The sequence below is a fragment of the Gopherus flavomarginatus genome, chromosome 23 (genome assembly GCF_025201925.1).
Source record: "Gopherus flavomarginatus isolate rGopFla2 chromosome 23, rGopFla2.mat.asm, whole genome shotgun sequence".
NCBI lineage: Eukaryota > Metazoa > Chordata > Testudines > Testudinidae > Gopherus > Gopherus flavomarginatus.
Genome location: NC_066639.1, coordinates 15,790,938 through 15,806,577, shown reverse-complemented (window position 1 = coordinate 15,806,577; position 15,640 = coordinate 15,790,938). Strand labels below are relative to the sequence as shown.

The following is a 15,640-nucleotide window of genomic DNA, read 5'->3' as shown; positions in this document are numbered from 1 at the left end:
ACCACAGGCCGTACAGGGGCAGGTCTCTCATAGGGTATTTCAGGGGGGTCCCAGACCACAGGCCGTACAGGGGCAGGTCTCTCATAGGGTATTTCTGGGGGGTCCCAGACCACAGGCCGTACAGGGGCAGGTCTCTCACAGGGTATTTCAGGGGGGTCCCAGACCACAGGCCGTACAGGGGCGGGTCTCTCACAGGGTATTTCAGGGGGTCCCAGACCACAGGCCGTACAGGGGCAGGTCTCTCTCAGGGTATTTCAGGGGGGTCCCAGACCACAGGCCGTACAGGGGCAGGTCTCTCACAGGGTATTTCAGGGGGGTCCCAGACCAGAGGCCGTACAGGGGCAGGTCTCTCACAGGGTATTTCAGGGGGGTCCCAGACCAGAGGCCGTACAGGGGCAGGTCTCTCACAGGGTATTTCAGGGGGGTCCCAGACCAGAGGCCGTACAGGGGCGGGTCTCTCATAGGGTATTTCAGGGGGGTCCCAGACCACAGGCCGTACAGGGGCAGGTCTCTCACAGGGTATTTCAGGGGGGTCCCAGACCACAGGCCGTACAGGGGCGGGTCTCTCACAGGGTATTCAGGGGGGTCCCAGACCAGAGGCCGTACAGGGGCGGGTCTCTCACAGGGTATTTCAGGGGGGTCCCAGACCACAGGCCGTACAGGGGCAGGGTCTCTCACAGGGTATTTCAGGGGGGTCCCAGACCACAGGCCGTACAGGGGCGGGTCTCTCACAGGGTATTTCAGGGGGGTCCCAGACCAGAGGCCGTACAGGGGCAGGTCTCTCACAGGGTATTTCAGGGGGGTCCCAGACCAGAGGCCGTACAGGGGCAGGTCTCTCATAGGGTATTTCAGGGGGTCCCAGACCACAGGCCGTACAGGGGCAGGTCTCTCACAGGGTATTTCAGGGGGGTCCCAGACCACAGGCCGTACAGGGGCAGGTCTCTCACAGGGTATTTCGTGGGGGGCCGGGCGGACCCGGGGGGAGCGGATCCGGGGGGGCCCTGGCGGACCCGGGGGGTATTGGGGGGGGCGGGTCTCTGACGGGGTATTTCGGGGGGGGGCCGGGCGGACCCGGGGGGGGCCGGGCGGACCCGGGGGGTATGCGGGGGGCGGGTCTCTCACCGGGACGCGATCCGGGTATTTCTTGCGGATCTTCTCGCCCTCGCAGCGGCGCCGCTCGAACGGCTGCTCCTCCTTGTACAGGAACTTCATGGCTGCGCGGTGCCTGCGCCGTTAGCGTAACCGCCGCCCGCCCTGCGCCGCTGGCGTAACCGCCGCCCGCCCGCCCTGCCTCGGCTCCCTGCGCCGTTAGCGTAACCGCCGCCCGCCCTGCGCCGCTGGCGTAACCGCCGCCCGCCCGCCCTGCCTCGGCTCCCTGCGCCGTTAGCGTAACCGCCGCCCGCCCTGCGCCGCTGGCGTAACCGCCGCCCGCCCGCCCTGCCTCGGCTCCCTGCGCCGTTAGCGTAACCGCCGCCCGCCCGCCCTGCCTCAGCGCCCTGCGCCGTTAGCGTAACCGCCGCCCGCCCTGCGCCGCTGGCGTAAGGGCCGCCCGCCCGCCCTCGGCTCCTTGCGCCGTTAGCGTAACCGCCGCCCGCCCTGCGCCGCTGGCGTAACTGCCGCCCGCCCGCCCTCTCTCGGCTCCCTGCGCCGTTAGCGTAACCGCCGCCCGCCCTGCCTCGGCTCCCTGCGCCGCTGGCGTAAGCAACGGCTGTAATGCGCCGCTGGCGTAACCGCCACCCGCCCACCCTGCCTCTGCTCCCTGCGCCGCTGGCGTAACCACCGCCCGCCCGCCCTCGGCTCCCTGCGCGGCTAGCGTAGCCGCCGCCCCCCCTGCGGCGTTAGCGTAACCGCCATCCCCCCGCCCTGCCTCGGCTCCCGGCGCCGCTGGCGTAAACAACGGCCGAAACGTGCCGCTGGCGTAAAGGCCACCCGCCCTGCGTCGGCTCCCTGCGCCGTTAGCGTAAACACCAGCTGCCCTGCGCCGACGACGTAACAGCCACTGCCCTGCGTCCTCCCTGCGCCGTTAGCGTAACCGCCGCCCGTCCTGCCTCAGCTCCCTGGCGCAACCCCCGCCACCGCCTACGCCGCTAGCGTAACTGCCGGCTTCTTTACGCCCTCGCAGCTACGCCCCTGGCGTAAAAGGGCCGATCTTCCACCCACCCCCGTGTTCCGGGGCTACGGAAAGGACGTAAGTCCCGCTTCCGCCTGACTCATGCCGGACTGGGCGGGGCTACGCTAATAGCGCAGGCCAGGCCTTTCCCCACGTCGCCGGAAACCGCACAGCCGCGATTCACAGAGCCCCACGTAGCGTACGGTGCGTCAGCTGCGTGGCAGTTTGACACCAAAACAAACTGCAGGGAGGGGCGGTGGGGAGGGGGCGTGTCCACTGTGGAAGGGGGCGTGGCCATTCGGGGAGCTGACCAAGAAATCAGCTGGCGGAAGGATACGGCCAGGGTGGAAGAACACGTGTCATGTGACTGACGTCACGATGGCCGCTTGGTCACGTGCCCGGCCGGAAGAAGATCCAGCCCGGAGGAGGCTGATACTCAGAGAGGTCCCGTGACCGAGCGAGGGGAGCGGAGGGAGAGACCAATGGGAGGAAGGGGCGGGGCGGACGGGGTGCGTGGCCAATGGAGAGGGAGGAACCATGGGGACTCAAGGGGGGTACAGTGAAAAAACCAAAAGGGAAATAGGGGGCAGAATGGTGGGTGAAACCATTGGGGCAGGAGTGGGAAGAGACTAAGGGAGAGGGTGGGGGGGAACAGCCTTGGTGGGGGATGGTCCAATACAGGTGAGGGAGGAGGGCATGGGAGCCAGGACTCCTGGGTTCTCTCCCCGGCTCTGGGAGGGGAGCGGGGGCTGGTGGGTCAGAGCAGGGGGGGCTGGGAGCCAGGACTCCTGGGTTCTCTCTGCAGCTCTGGGAGGGGAGTGGGGGCTGGTGGTTAGAGCAGGGGGGCTGGGAGCCAGGCCTGCTGGGGTCTCTCCCCAGCTCTGGGAGGGGAGTGGGGGTCAGAGCAGGGGAGGTTAGGAGCCAGGACTCCTGGTTTCCATCCCTTGGCTCTGTCACCAGCCTGCTTGGGCAAGTCCCTTCCCCTCTGTGCCTCTGTTTCTTCTGTCACACTCGGTCTAGACCCATCTCTTTGGGGAACGACCCATCTACCTGCGCACACAACACCCAGCGACAGTCTACGGTATCACTTGAAAAGCCATAATCTGCTGAGTATCACCGTCCTGTTCAACTGTGCTCCCCAACGCTGCTAAGCCGTGATGAGATTTTACTGCGTCTCTGGTACTGAAACACATTGCGAGTCAGGAGAGGACTGGCCCCAGGTGTTAGACAACCAGTCGCTAGGGCAGAGTCTGGGGGTTTCCCTCAGTTGTTTGCAACTCTGAACCGTTCGTCCCACGGAACGAAACATTTCAAAAGTTTACAACTGAACGTTAACTTAATACGGCTTGGAAACGTCGCTGCGTGTTTGCCTTTTTCCTCCCCTCGTCTCTGCTGCTGGCGGACTGCCGACTTCCGGTTCCAAAGGAGGCGTGTGGTTAACCGGGCGGCTTCTTAACAGGGCCGCCGGCCGCCCGCCCTGCCTCGGCTCGCTGCGCCGCTGGCGTAACCACCGCCCACCCTGCGCCGTTAGCGTAACCACCGCCCGCCCTGCCTCAGCTCGCTGCGCCGCTGGCGTAACCACCGCCCGCCCTGCGCCGTTAGCGTAACCGCCGCCCGCCCTGCCTCAGCTCGCTGCGCCGCTGGCGTAACCACCGCCCGCCCTGCCTCTGCTCCCTGCGCCGCTGGCGTAACCACCGCCCGCCCTGCCTCGGCTCCCTGCGCCGTTACCGTAAACACCGCCCGCCCTGCGCCGTTAGCGTAACCACCGCCCGCCCTGCCTCGGCTCCCTGCGCCGTTACCGTAACCACCGCCCGCCCTGCGCCGTTAGCGTAACCACCGCCCGCCGTGCCTCGGCTCGCTGCGCCGTTAGTGTAACCACCGCCCGCCCTGCGCCGTTAGCGTAACCACCGCCCGCCCTGCCTCGGCTCCCTGCGCCGCCGGCGTAACCACCGTCCGCCCTCCGCCGTTACCGTAACCACCGCCCGCCCTGCCTCGGTTCACTGCGCCGCTGGCGTAACCACCGCCCACCCTGCGCCGTTAGCGTAACCACCGCCCGCCCTGCCTCGGCTCCCTGCGCCGTTAGCGTAACCACCGCCCGCCCTGCCTCGGCTCGCTGCGCCGTTAGCGTAACCACCGCCCGCCCTGCGCCATTAGCGTAACCACCGCCCGCCCTGCCTCGGCTCCCTGCGCCGTTAGCGTAACCACCGCCCGCCCTGCCTCGGCTCCCTGCGCCGCCGGCGTAACAACCGTCCGCCCTGCGCCGTTAGCGTAACCGCCGCCCGCCCTGCCTCGGTTCCCTGCGCCGTTAGCGTAACCACCGCCCGCCCTGCCTCGGTTCCCTGCGCCGTTAGCGTAACCACCGCCCGCCCTGCCTCGGGTCCCTGCGCCGCTGGCGTAACCACCGCCCGCCCTGCGCCGTTAGCGTAACCACCGCCCGCCCTGCCTCGGGTCCCTGCGCCGCTGGCGTAACCACCGCCCGCCCTGCGCCGCTAGCGTAACCACCGCCCGCCCTGCCTCGGCTCGCTGCGCCGCTGGCGTAAACAACGGCCGAAATGCGCCGCTGGCGTAAAGGCCACCCGCCCTGCGTCGGCTCCCTGCGCCGTTAGCGTAAACACCAGCTGCCCTGCGCCGACGGCGTAACAGGCACCCGCCCTGCGGCCTCCCTGCGCCGTTAGCGTAACCGCCGCCCGTCCTGTCTCAGCTCCCTGCGCCGCTAGCGTAACCACCGCCAGGCCTGCGCCGATGGCGTAACGGCCGACCGCCCGACCTGCGTCAGCGCTCTGCGCCGCCGACGTAAGCACCACACGTCCTGCGCCGCTGGCGTAACCGACAGCCGCCCTGCGACACTGACGTAACCGCGGCCCGAACCGCCCCTCATTTCGGGCGCCACTGGCGCAACCGCCGCCACCACCTACGCCGCTAGCGTAACTGCCGGCTTCTTTACGCCCTCGCAGCTACGCCCCTGGCGTAAAGGGGCCGATCTTCCACCCACCCCCGTGTTCCGGGGCTACGAAAAGGACGTAAGTCCCACTTCCGGCTGACTCATGCCGGACTGGGCGGGGCTACGCTAATAGCGCAGGCCAGGCCTTTCCCCACGTCGCCGGAAACCGCACAGCCGCGATTCACAGAGCCCCACGTAGCGTACGGTGCGCCAGCTGCGTGGCACTTTGACAACAAAACAAAATAGTGCGGGCGGGGGGGGAGAGACGGAGCCGCGGCTAATAAGCGGGAGGGGCCAGGACTCCAGGGAGGGGGGGTGGGGAGGGGGCGTGACCACTGTGGAAGGGGGCGTGGCCATTCGGGGAGCTGACCAAGAAATCAGCTGGCGGAAGGATACGGCCACGGCGGAGGAACACGTGTCATGTGACTGACGTCACGCAGCCAGCTTGATCACGTGCCCGTCGGGAAGACGATCCGGCCCGGAGGAGGCTGATACTCAGAGAGAGGTCCCGTGACCGAGCGAGGGGAGAGACCAATGGGAGGAAGGGGCGGGGCGGACGGGGTGCGTGGCCAATGGGGAGGGAGGAACCATGTAAGGGGACCCAAGGGGGGGGTTATTGTGGAAGAAACCAAAAAGGAAATGGGGGGCCCCGACAGGTGGGTGAAACCATTGGGGCAGCAGTGGGAAGAGACCAAGGGAGAGGGGGTGGGGGGGGAACAGCCTTGAGTGGGGGAGGGTCCAATACAGGTGAGGGGGAGGGCCTGGGAGCCAGGACGCCTGGGTTCTCTTCCCAGCTCTGGGAGGGGAGTGGGGGCTGGTGGTTCGAGCAGGGGGGCTGGGAGCCAGGACTCCTGGGTTCTCTCCCCGGCTCTGGGAGGGGAGTGGGGTCTGGTGGTTAGAGCAGGGGGGCTGGGAGCCAGGACTCCTGGGTTCTCTCCCCGGCTCTGGGAGGGGAGTGGGGTCTGGTGGTTAGAGCAGGGGGGCTGGGAGCCAGGACTCCTGGGTTCTCTCCCCTGCTCTGGGAGGGGAGTGGGGGCTGGGAGCCAGGACTCCTGGGTTCTCTCCCCCCGCTCTGGGAGGGGAGTGGGGGCTGGTGGGTTAGAGCGGGGGGACTGGGAGCCAGGACTCCTGGGTTCTCTCCCCGGCTCTGGGAGGGGAGTGGGGTCTGGTGGTTAGAGCAGGGGGGCTGGGAGTCAGGACTCCTGGGTTCTCTCCCTGGCGCTGGGAGGGGAGAAGGGTCTGGTGGTTAGAGCAGGGTGGAGGGAGCTGGGGGACCATGTATCACGCACCTCGTTGCTGCGTGGGAAGGGGTTTACCCACAAAGCAGGGGTGGGGAGGGGGAGCGCAGACTGATGAGGGGAGGGGCTCCCCAAAGAGACCCCCCCTCCACCACCGCCATAGCCTATCTCAGCCCCGCCCAACCCCCCAGGCTCTGGCTTGCCCCTTTGAGTCCCAGGTCAGCTCCACCCACAGGGAAGTGAGTCACCACCAGGATGTCGAGTACCTCAGCTGCCCTGCCCCACACCCAGAAATGCCTGGCTTGAAACAGGCTCTGAGATGCGCCCACCTCTGGGGCAGGGCGGCCGGTTATCCAGGGACCTTTTGCCCTGCACTGAGATGCAGCCACCTCTGGGGCAGGGCGGCTGGTTACACAGGAACCCCTCGCCCAGCGCTGAGATGCAGCCACCTCTGGGGCGGGGCGGCCGGTTACCCAGGGACCCCTCCCCCAGTGCTGTATTCAGCATTCGAGGAACAGTACCACCCCCCTGCCCCACACATCTGCCACGAGACGCTCCCATGAGTCACTGCAGCCTGGGGGTGGCAGGGAGCAGCAGGAAGTGCCTGAAAACAGAACCTGGCCCTGACCCCACAGTTCCCCCCGCGCCAGGAACGTACCTGCGGATTGTGTGACCTCAGAGGGGTATTTTACACTTCCAATCAAAACAGATGGGCCGTGCCTCACAGCTGCCCCTCATGCCAGCCTGGGGCCAGCCCCACCTGCCCCCTGCTGAGCCCCCCACAGCGGCCCCTGGCTAAGACACCATCTTTCAAACCCACAGCACAGCAGGACCGTAGGTGCCCCCATCTCCCCCAGAACAGGAGACTGGGAGCCAGGACGCCTGGGTTCCATCCTGCCGCAGGTGGGGCTGATGGTGCAGCAGCATCAGCTGATCCTTCCACCCAGCTTCACCCCTCACAACAGGCCCCACCCTCAATCCCTCACTCCCCTACTGGCTGAGAACTGTAGCCAACCCAGGCCTCTGGCAACTGGGGAAACTGAGGCACAGAGGCCAAGTGGGAGACACATGGGCCCTGTTGCTTATGAACCAACTGGGCCCTGACCCCAGGCAGCCTCAGGCCTCCGGTGGCGGCTGCCCCAGCGCTCACATGCCTTCCCATCACCACCCCCTCAACCCCACGCCCCTCACAGAGCCAGGGAGAGAACCCAGGAGTCCTGGCTCCCAGCCCCCCCTGCTCTAACCCACCAGCCCCCACTCCCCTCCGAGAGCCACGGAGGGAACCCAGGAGTCCTGGATCCCAGCCCCACCCCTGCTCTGACCCAGCACTCCCCTCCCAGAGCCGGGGCCAGAATCGTTCCATCTCCCTGCAAGACTCCAGCTGTTGAACATGTGGAGCGGGCTGGGGGGGGGGGTAAAAACTCTCTGAACACAGCACCGGTTCTGGCCTTGCTTAGCGGCTATAATTTCCCACCCGGGTTTTCCTTCTCCTCCCGAGTCCGAGGAAAGAACCCAACAGAGAAGGGTCGTCCCTTGGGCACAGATCCGAGACCCAACACCTCCCCCGGGCAAAAAAAAAATCCAGCGGCTCCAATCCGGGGAGAAGTGGAGGAAGAACAGAACGAAAAAGGAAACGAAAAGAAAAAACGAGGTCTTTGTACAAGGCCGGAGGAGGGGGGGGCAGAGTCTTGTAAAACCAGACCACCCCCCCCGGCCTGATCGGACACGTCCATCCGCGCGCCGTGAAGCTGCACACCCCCTTTCTTTGTCCCGCTGCCGGATAAGCTCCGCCCGCCGAGTCAGTCCCCGCCCATTCTTGGCACAGGGCCGGGTGTGGGGGGGAGTAGGTTGGCGGGGAATTGGGGGGGGGCGGGTGGCCCGCCCCCCGCTCTTCTCCAGAGTTCAGGAATCGGTGGCAGAGTCCACGTGGTGGTGATGGTGGGAGCGGTGGGATCCGGCGGAGGTCAGGGGCCAACGCCTGAAGAAAGGAGGTGCTGACGTCACCAGAGGCGGTGCTGATGGAGGTTCCGGCTCAGCACCGACCGCACGTCCGCTGTGAACCTGGGGAGGGGAAGGGAAGCGTTAGGAGGGAACCCAGGAGTCCTGGCTCCCAGCCCCCTCTCCTAATTAACCAGACCCCTTTGAGCGAGGGACCCCTAGGTACCAGCACAGAGACTGTGCAGTTTCAAAGGATCCACCTTGCTGGATCACCACCTCATAATTGACCTGGGGAACTCCTCGCCACAGGACATCGCGACCGCCAAAAATGTAACGGGATCGGGAAAATAAAGTTCCTGGAGGGTGGATCAGTCAACAGCTAGTAACCCAGGCAGGTGGAGACGCGACTCAAGAGAGGAGGGCGCCCGGCAGGGTGGTGCCGCAAGGATTCGGGGCTCGGCCCCACACCTGAGCATCCTGCTCAGTCAGCCTGGGCTCTGTGGCCTGGGTCGGGGGGTCTGTCGGATACTGAGGCATCAGGGTCCAACCCTTCTGCCTGCGACCGCCTGGATCTCCAGCTCAGAACAGTGCAGGGTTTTAAGCGGAGCCAGGGAGAGAACCCAGGAGTCCTGGCTCCCAGACCCCCTGCTCTAACCACCAGCCCCCACTTCCCTCCTGGCGCTGGGAGGGAATCCAGGAGGCCTGGCTCCCAGCCCCCCGTCCCCTCCCTAGAGAACCCCGGCGTCCTGTCCCCCAGCTCCCGGCGGGTACCTCAGGGCGTCCAGCATGGGCAGCAGGTTGAGCAGGGCCGTGTCGCTGGGGTCGCTGAACCACGACTTGATGGGGATGGCGTTGTCTAGGAGAGAGGGACAGACGGACGCCTCTTAAAGGGGCGGCGCTGGCCAACTGGGGAAGGGGAGGTGTACATCCTCCCCCCCCCCCGCAGTACCACATACCCAGATGCTGCCCCACCTCCCGTACCCCAGCAGAACCCTGGGGGGGGGCATCTCTGTGGCTCATGATCCCTCCCCATCCATTTGGGGTGAGCCACTTCTCTTCAGTCAGGACATTAGAGCAATCAGGAGGCAGCTGGGGGTTAGAGCAGGGGGGGCTGAGAGCCAGGACTCCTGGGTTCTCTCCCCAGCTCTGGGAGGGGAGTGGGGGCTGGTGGGTCAGAGCAGGGGGGCTGGGAGCCAGGACTCCTGGGTTCTCTCCCCGGCTCTGGGAGGGGAGTGGGGGCTGGTGGGTCAGAGCAGGGGGGGCTGGGAGCCAGGACTCCTGGGTTCTCTCCCCGGCTCTGGAAGGGGAGTGGGGGCTGGTGGGTTAGAGCAGGGGGGGCTGGGAGCCAGGACTCCTGGGTTCTCTCCCCGGCTCTGGGAGGCGAGTGGGGGCTGGTGGGTTACAGCAGGGGGGGCTGGGAGCTAGGACTCCTGGGTTCTGTCCCAGCCCTGGGAGGAGAGTTGGGGCTAGCAGGCGGCATGGGGGGCTGGGAGCCAGGACTCCTGCGTTCTCTCCCGGCCCCAAGAGGGGCATGGGGGCTAGGGGGTAGTGCGGGGGGCTGGCTCGTACCTGGATGGCTCCGGTAGGCGCCCGGCGAGTTGTCCAGGATGACGACACTCGACAGGTCACTGTGCACCACCGACAAATCCTTGATGTAGCTGCCCAGCTCCAAAGTGCAGTGCTGGGGAGGGGGAGAGGCGGGGGCGTGGGGGGTGAGTGGCTACTAACCCCTAGGGTGCCTGCCCCCTAGTGCCCCAGCCCACACTCCTCCCCCCACCAGGGCCATGCTGGGAGATTAGGGGGACCGGGGGGAATGCAGGGGCACCCCAGGAGCCAACCAGCAGGCAACTGGCTGCTCCCGCCCACCAGCTGAAGCCACGCCCTCTTCTCCTTAGCTCTTCTAACCAAAGCCCCGCCCCAGCTCCCTGTAAGCTCCGCCCCATCCCCTGCTCCCCGAAAGCCCTGCCCCCAGACTCCCTATGCTCTGCCCCAGCCCCTTCACCCTGCTCCCCCTAGCCCCCACTGATTTCTCTAAGCTCCACCCCCAGTCCCCCTGCTCTCCAAAGCTACGCCCCCTACCCCATCTAAGCTCCACCCCCAGTCCCCCCTCTCCAAAGCCACGCCCCCAGCTCCACCTAAGCTCCACCCCATCTCTCCTCTGCTCTCCAAAGCCACGCCCCCAGCTCCACCTAAGCTCCACCCCATCCCTCCTCTGCTCTCCAAACCCACGCCCCCAGCTCCACCTAAGCTCCACCCCATCCCTCCTCTGCTCTCCAAACCCACGCCCCCAGCTCGACCTAAGCTCCACCTCATCCCTCCTCTGCTTTCCAAAGCCACGCCCCCAGGTCCACCTAAGCTCCACCCCATCCCTCCTCTCCAAAGCCACGCCCCCAGCCACACCTAAGCTCCACCCTCAGTTCCCCCCACTCTGCTCCCCAGACCCCGCCCCTCCGTCCCCATTGTCCCTCCCCTGCCATCTCCGCACCCCCCACTCACCTGCCGGTAATACCTTCTCTTGAGGATACTCCTGTTGTTGTCCAGCTTGTCGGCCACCGCGGAGCCGTAGATCTCCATGCTGGCCGTGAACACCACCAGCTCGTACCACTGGCTCACCTGGCATGGGGCGGGGGGGGTGAGGAAATCAGGGCAGGATGGAGACCTCCACCTCCTCCCAGCGGGGGGGTGGAGGGGCAGCCAGATACCCCCATGGGCCCCCGAGAGAGCAGGCAGGATGGCAGTGTCTTTGGGCACACATGCATAGTCATGGCAGTCCAGTTCTATGGAGGGCAGGGGGTCTAGTGGTTAGAACAGTGGGGGCTGGGAGCCAGGACTCCTGGGTTCTCTTCCCAGCTCTGGGAGAGCAGTGAGGACTGGTGGGTCAGAGCAGGCGGGGCTGGGAGCCAGGACTCCTGGGTTCCATCCCTTGGCTCTGTCACCAGCCTGCTTGGGTAAGTCCCTTCCCCTCTGTGCCTCTGTTTCTTCTGTCACACTCGGTCTAGACCCATCTCTTTGGGGAACGACCCATCTACCTGCGCACACAACACCCAGCGACAGTCTACGGTATCACTTGAAAAGCCATAATCTGCTGAGTATCACCGTCCTGTTCAACTGTGCTCCCCAACGCTGCCTAAGCCGTGATGAGATTTTACTGCGTCTCTGGTACTGAAACACATTGCGAGTCAGGAGAGGACTGGCCACAGGTGTTAGACACCCAGTCGCTACGGCAGAGTCTGGGGGTTTCCCTCAGTTGTTTGCAACTCTGAACCCTTCGTCCCACGGAACGAAACATTTCAAAAGTTTACAACTGAACGTTAACTTAATATAGCTTGGAAACTTCACTGCGTGTTTGCCTTTTTCCTCCCCTCGTCTCTGCTGCTGGCGGACTGCCGACTTCCGGTTCCAAATGAGGCGTGTGGGTAACCGGGTGGCGTCTTAACAGGGCCGCCGGCCGCCCGCCCTGCCTCGGCTCGCTGCGCCGCTGGCGTAACCACCGCCCACCCTGCGCCGTTAGCGTAACCACCGCCCGCCCTGCCTCAGCTCGCTGCGCCGCTGGCGTAACCACCGCCCGCCCTGCCTCGGCTCGCTGCGCCGCTGGCGTAACCAGCGCCCGCCCTGCCTCGGCTCGCTGCGCCGCTGGCGTAACCAGCGCCCGCCCTGCCTCGGCTCGCTGCGCCGCTGGCGTAACCACCGCCCGCCCTGCGCCATTAGCGTAACCACCGCCCGCCCTGCCTCGGCTCGCTGCGCCGCTGGCGTAACCACCGCCCGCCCTGCCTCGGCTCGCTGCGCCGCTGGCGTAACCACCGCCCGCCCTGCGCCGTTAGCGTAACCACCGCCAGCCCTGCCTCTGCTCGCTGCGCCGCTGGCGTAACCACCGCCCGCCCTGCCTCTGCTCGCTTGCGCCGTTGGCGTAACCACAGCCCGCCCTGCGCCGTTAGCGTAACCACCGCCCGCCCCTGCCTCGCTCGCTGCGCCGCATGGCGTAACCACCGCCCGCCCTGCCTCGGCTCGCTGCGCCGCTGGCGTAACCACCCGCCGCCCTGCCGTGCGTAACCCCGCCACCTGCCTCTGGCTCGCTGCGCCGCTGGCGTAACCACCGCCCGCCCTGCCTCTGCTCGCTGCGCCGTTGGCGTAACCACAGCCCGCCCTGCGCCGTTAGCGTAACCACCGCCCGCCCTGCCTCGGCTCGCTGCGCCGCTGGCGTAACCACCGCCCGCCCTGCCTCGGCTCGCTGCGCCGCTGGCGTAACCACCGCCCGCCCTGCGCCGTTAGCGTAACCACCGCCAGCCCTGCCTCTGCTCGCTGCGCCGCTGGCGTAACCACCGCCCGCCCTGCCTCTGCTCGCTGCGCCGTTGGCGTAACCACAGCCCGCCCTGCGCCGTTAGCGTAACCACCGCCCGCCCTGCCTCGGCTCGCTGCGCCGTTAGCGTAACCACCGCCCGCCCTGCCTCTCCTCCCTGCGCCGCTGGCGTAACCACCGCCCGCCCTGCGCCGTTAGCGTAACCACCGCCCGCCCTGCCTCGGCTCGCTGCGCCGCTGGCGTAACCACCGCCCGCCCTGCCTCGGCTCGCTGCGCCGCTGGCGTAACCACCGCAAGCCCTGCCTCGGCTCCCTGCGCCGTTAGCATAACCACCGCCCGCCCTGCCTCGGCTCTCTGCGCCGCTGGCGTAACCACCGCCCGCCCTGCGCCGTTAGCGTAACCACCGCCCGCCCTGCCTCGGCTCGCTGCGCCGTTAGCGTAACCACCGCCCGCCCGGCCTCGGCTCCCTGCGCCGCTGGCGTAACCACCGCCCGCCCGGCCTCGGCTCCCTGCGCCGCTGGCGTAACCACCGCCCGCCCGGCCTCGGCTCCCTGCGCCGCTGGCGTAACCACCGCCCGCCCGGCCTCGGCTCCCTGCGCCGTTGGCGTAACCACCGCCCGCCGTGCCTAGGCTCGCTGCGCCGCTGGCGTAACCACCGTCCGCCCTGCGCCGTTAGCGTAACCACCGCCCGCCCTGCGCCGTTAGCGTAACCACCGCCCGCCCTGCCTCGGCTCCCTGCGCCGTTAGCGTAACCACCGCCCCCCCTGCGCCGTTAGCGTAACCACCGCCCGCCCTGCCTCGGCTCCCTGCGCCGTTAGCGTAACCACCGCCCGCCCTGCGCCGACGGCGTAACAGCCACCCGCCCTGCGGCCTCCCTGCGCCGTTAGCGTAACCGCCGCCCGTCCTGCCTCAGCTCCCTGCGCCGCTAGCGTAACCACCACCAGGCCTGCGCCGCTGGCGTAACGGCCGCCCGCCCGCCCTACTTCGACTCCCTGCACCGCTGGCGTAAGGGCCCCCAGCCCGCCCTGCGTCGGCTCCCTGCGCCGCTAGCGTAACCAGCGCCAGCCCTGCGCCGCTGGCGTAACGGCCGCCCGCCCGGCCTGTCAGCGCCCTGCGCCGCCAACGTAAGCACCACACGTCCTGCGCCGCTGGCGTAACCGACAGCCGCCCTGCGCCACCGGCGTAACCGCTGCCCGAACCGCCCCTCATTTCGGGCGGCACTGGCGCAACCGCCGCCACCACCTACGCCGCTAGCGTAACTGCCGGCTTCTTTACGCCCTCGCAGCTACGCCCCTGACGTAAAGGGGCTGATCTTCCACCCACCCCCGTGTTCCGGGGCTACGGAAAGGACGTAAGTCCCACTTCCGCCTGACTCATGCCGGACTGGGCGGGGCTACGCTAATAGCGCAGGCCAGGCCTTTCCCCACGTCGCCGGAAACCGCACAGCCGCGATTCACAGAGCCCCACGTAGCGTACGGTGCGCCAGCTGCGTGGCAGTTTGACACCAAAACAAAATAGTGCGGGCGGGGGGGGAGAGACGGAGCCGCGGCTAATAAGCGGGAGGGGCCAGGACTCCAGGGAGGGGCGGTGGGGAGGGGGCGTGACCACTGTGGGAGGGGGCGTGGCCATTCGGGGAGCTGACCAAGAAATCAGCTGGCGGAAGGATACGGCCAGGGCGGAGGTTCACGTGTCATGTGACTGACGTCACGCAGCCGGTTTGATCACGTGCCCGTCGGGAAGAAGATCCGGCCCGGAGGAGACTGATACTCAGAGAGAGGTCCCGTGACCGACCGAGGGGCGCGCAGGGAGAGACCAATGGGAGGAAGGGGCGGGGCGGACGGGCTGCGTGGCCAATGGGGAGGGAGGAACCATGTAAGGGGACCCAAGGGGGGGGTTATTGTGGAAGAAACCAAAAAGGAAATGGGGGTCCCCGACAGGTGGGTGAAACCATTGGGGCACCAGTGGGAAGAGACCAAGGGAGAAGGGGTGGGGGGGGAATAGCCTTGAGTGGGGGAGGGTCCAATACAGGTGAGGGGGAGGGCCTGGGAGCCAGGACGCCTGGGTTCTCTTCCCGGCTCTGGGAGGGGAGTGGGGGCTGGTGGTTCGAGCAGGGGGGGCTGGGAGCCAGGACTCCTGGGTTCTCTCCCCGGCTCTGGGAGGGGAGTGGAGGCTGGTGGGTTAGAGCAGGGGGGGCTGGGAGCCAGGACTCCTGGGTTCTCTCCCCGGCTCTGGGAGGGGAGTGGGGTCTGGTGGTTAGAGCAGGGGGGCTGGGAGCCAGGACTCCTGGGTTCTCTCCCTGGCGCTGGGAGGGGAGTAGGGTCTGGTGGTTAGAGCAGGGTGGAGGGAGCTGGGGGACCATGTATCACGCACCTCGTTGCTGCGTGGGAAGGGGTTTACCCACAAAGCAGGGGTGGGGAAGGGGAGCGCAGACTGATGAGGGGAGGGGCTCCCCAAAGAGACCCCCCCTCCACCACCACCATAGCCTATCTCAGCCCCGCCCAACCCCCCAGGCTCTGGCTTCCCCCTTTGAGTCCCAGGTCAGCTCCACCCACAGGGAAGTGAGTCACCACCAGGACGTCGAGTACCTGAGCTGCCCTGCCCCACACCCAGAAACGCCTGGCTTGAAAGAAGGCTCTGAGATGCGCCCACCTCTGGGGCAGGGCGGCCGGTTATCCAGGGACCTTTTGCCCTGCACTGAGATGCGCCCACCTCTGGGGCAGGGCAGCCGGTTACACAGGGACCCCTCACCCAGCGCTGAGATGTGCCCCCCTCTGGGGCAGGGAGGCTGGTTACACAGGGGCCCCTCACCCAGCGCTGAGATGCGCCCATCTGGGGCAGGGCGGCTGGTTACACAGGAACCCCTCGCCCAGCGCTGAGATGCGCCCACCTCTGGGGCGGGGCGGCCGGTTACCCAGAGACCCCTCCCCCAGTGCTGTATTCAGCATTCGAGGAACAGTACCACCCCCCTGCCCCACACATCTGCCACGAGACGCTCCCATGAGTCACTGCAGCCTGGGGGTGGCAGGGAGCAGCAGGAAGTGCCTGAAAACAGAACCTGGCCCTGACCCCACAGTTCCCCCCGCGCCAGGAACGTACCTGCGGATTGTGTGACCTCA

The 15,640-nt window shown here is 67.0% G+C and overlaps 2 protein-coding genes across 8 annotated transcripts in view; both read right to left on the bottom strand.

Moving 5' to 3' along the window:
- GABARAP (GABA type A receptor-associated protein) overlaps positions 1 to 13,494 on the bottom strand; it is a 35,848-nt gene extending 22,354 nt beyond the window's left edge. Inside the window, exons 1-2 of one of the 2 annotated variants that reach the window (XM_050933373.1) lie at positions 13,471 to 13,494; positions 1,123 to 1,225 (exon numbers count right to left, since the gene is read on the bottom strand). In XM_050933373.1, the coding sequence (XP_050789330.1) occupies positions 1,123 to 1,212 (90 nt within the window). In that variant the 5' untranslated portion in view covers positions 1,213 to 1,225; positions 13,471 to 13,494. Of the gene's footprint in view, positions 1 to 1,122; positions 1,251 to 13,470 lie in introns of those variants that run through there. The other variant, XM_050933372.1, reaches the window with a different exon arrangement.
- The window catches only part of CTDNEP1 (CTD nuclear envelope phosphatase 1), a 32,804-nt gene continuing 24,892 nt past the window's right edge, over positions 7,729 to 15,640 (bottom strand). For 2 of the 6 annotated variants that reach the window (XM_050933340.1, XM_050933343.1), the window contains one exon: positions 7,729 to 8,350. In XM_050933340.1, the coding sequence (XP_050789297.1) occupies positions 8,290 to 8,350 (61 nt within the window). In that variant the 3' untranslated portion in view covers positions 7,729 to 8,289. Of the gene's footprint in view, positions 8,351 to 8,998; positions 9,084 to 9,796; positions 9,909 to 10,723; positions 10,841 to 15,640 lie in introns of all 6 variants that reach the window. The other 4 variants (XM_050933337.1, XM_050933339.1, XM_050933338.1 and 1 more) reach the window with 4 other exon arrangements.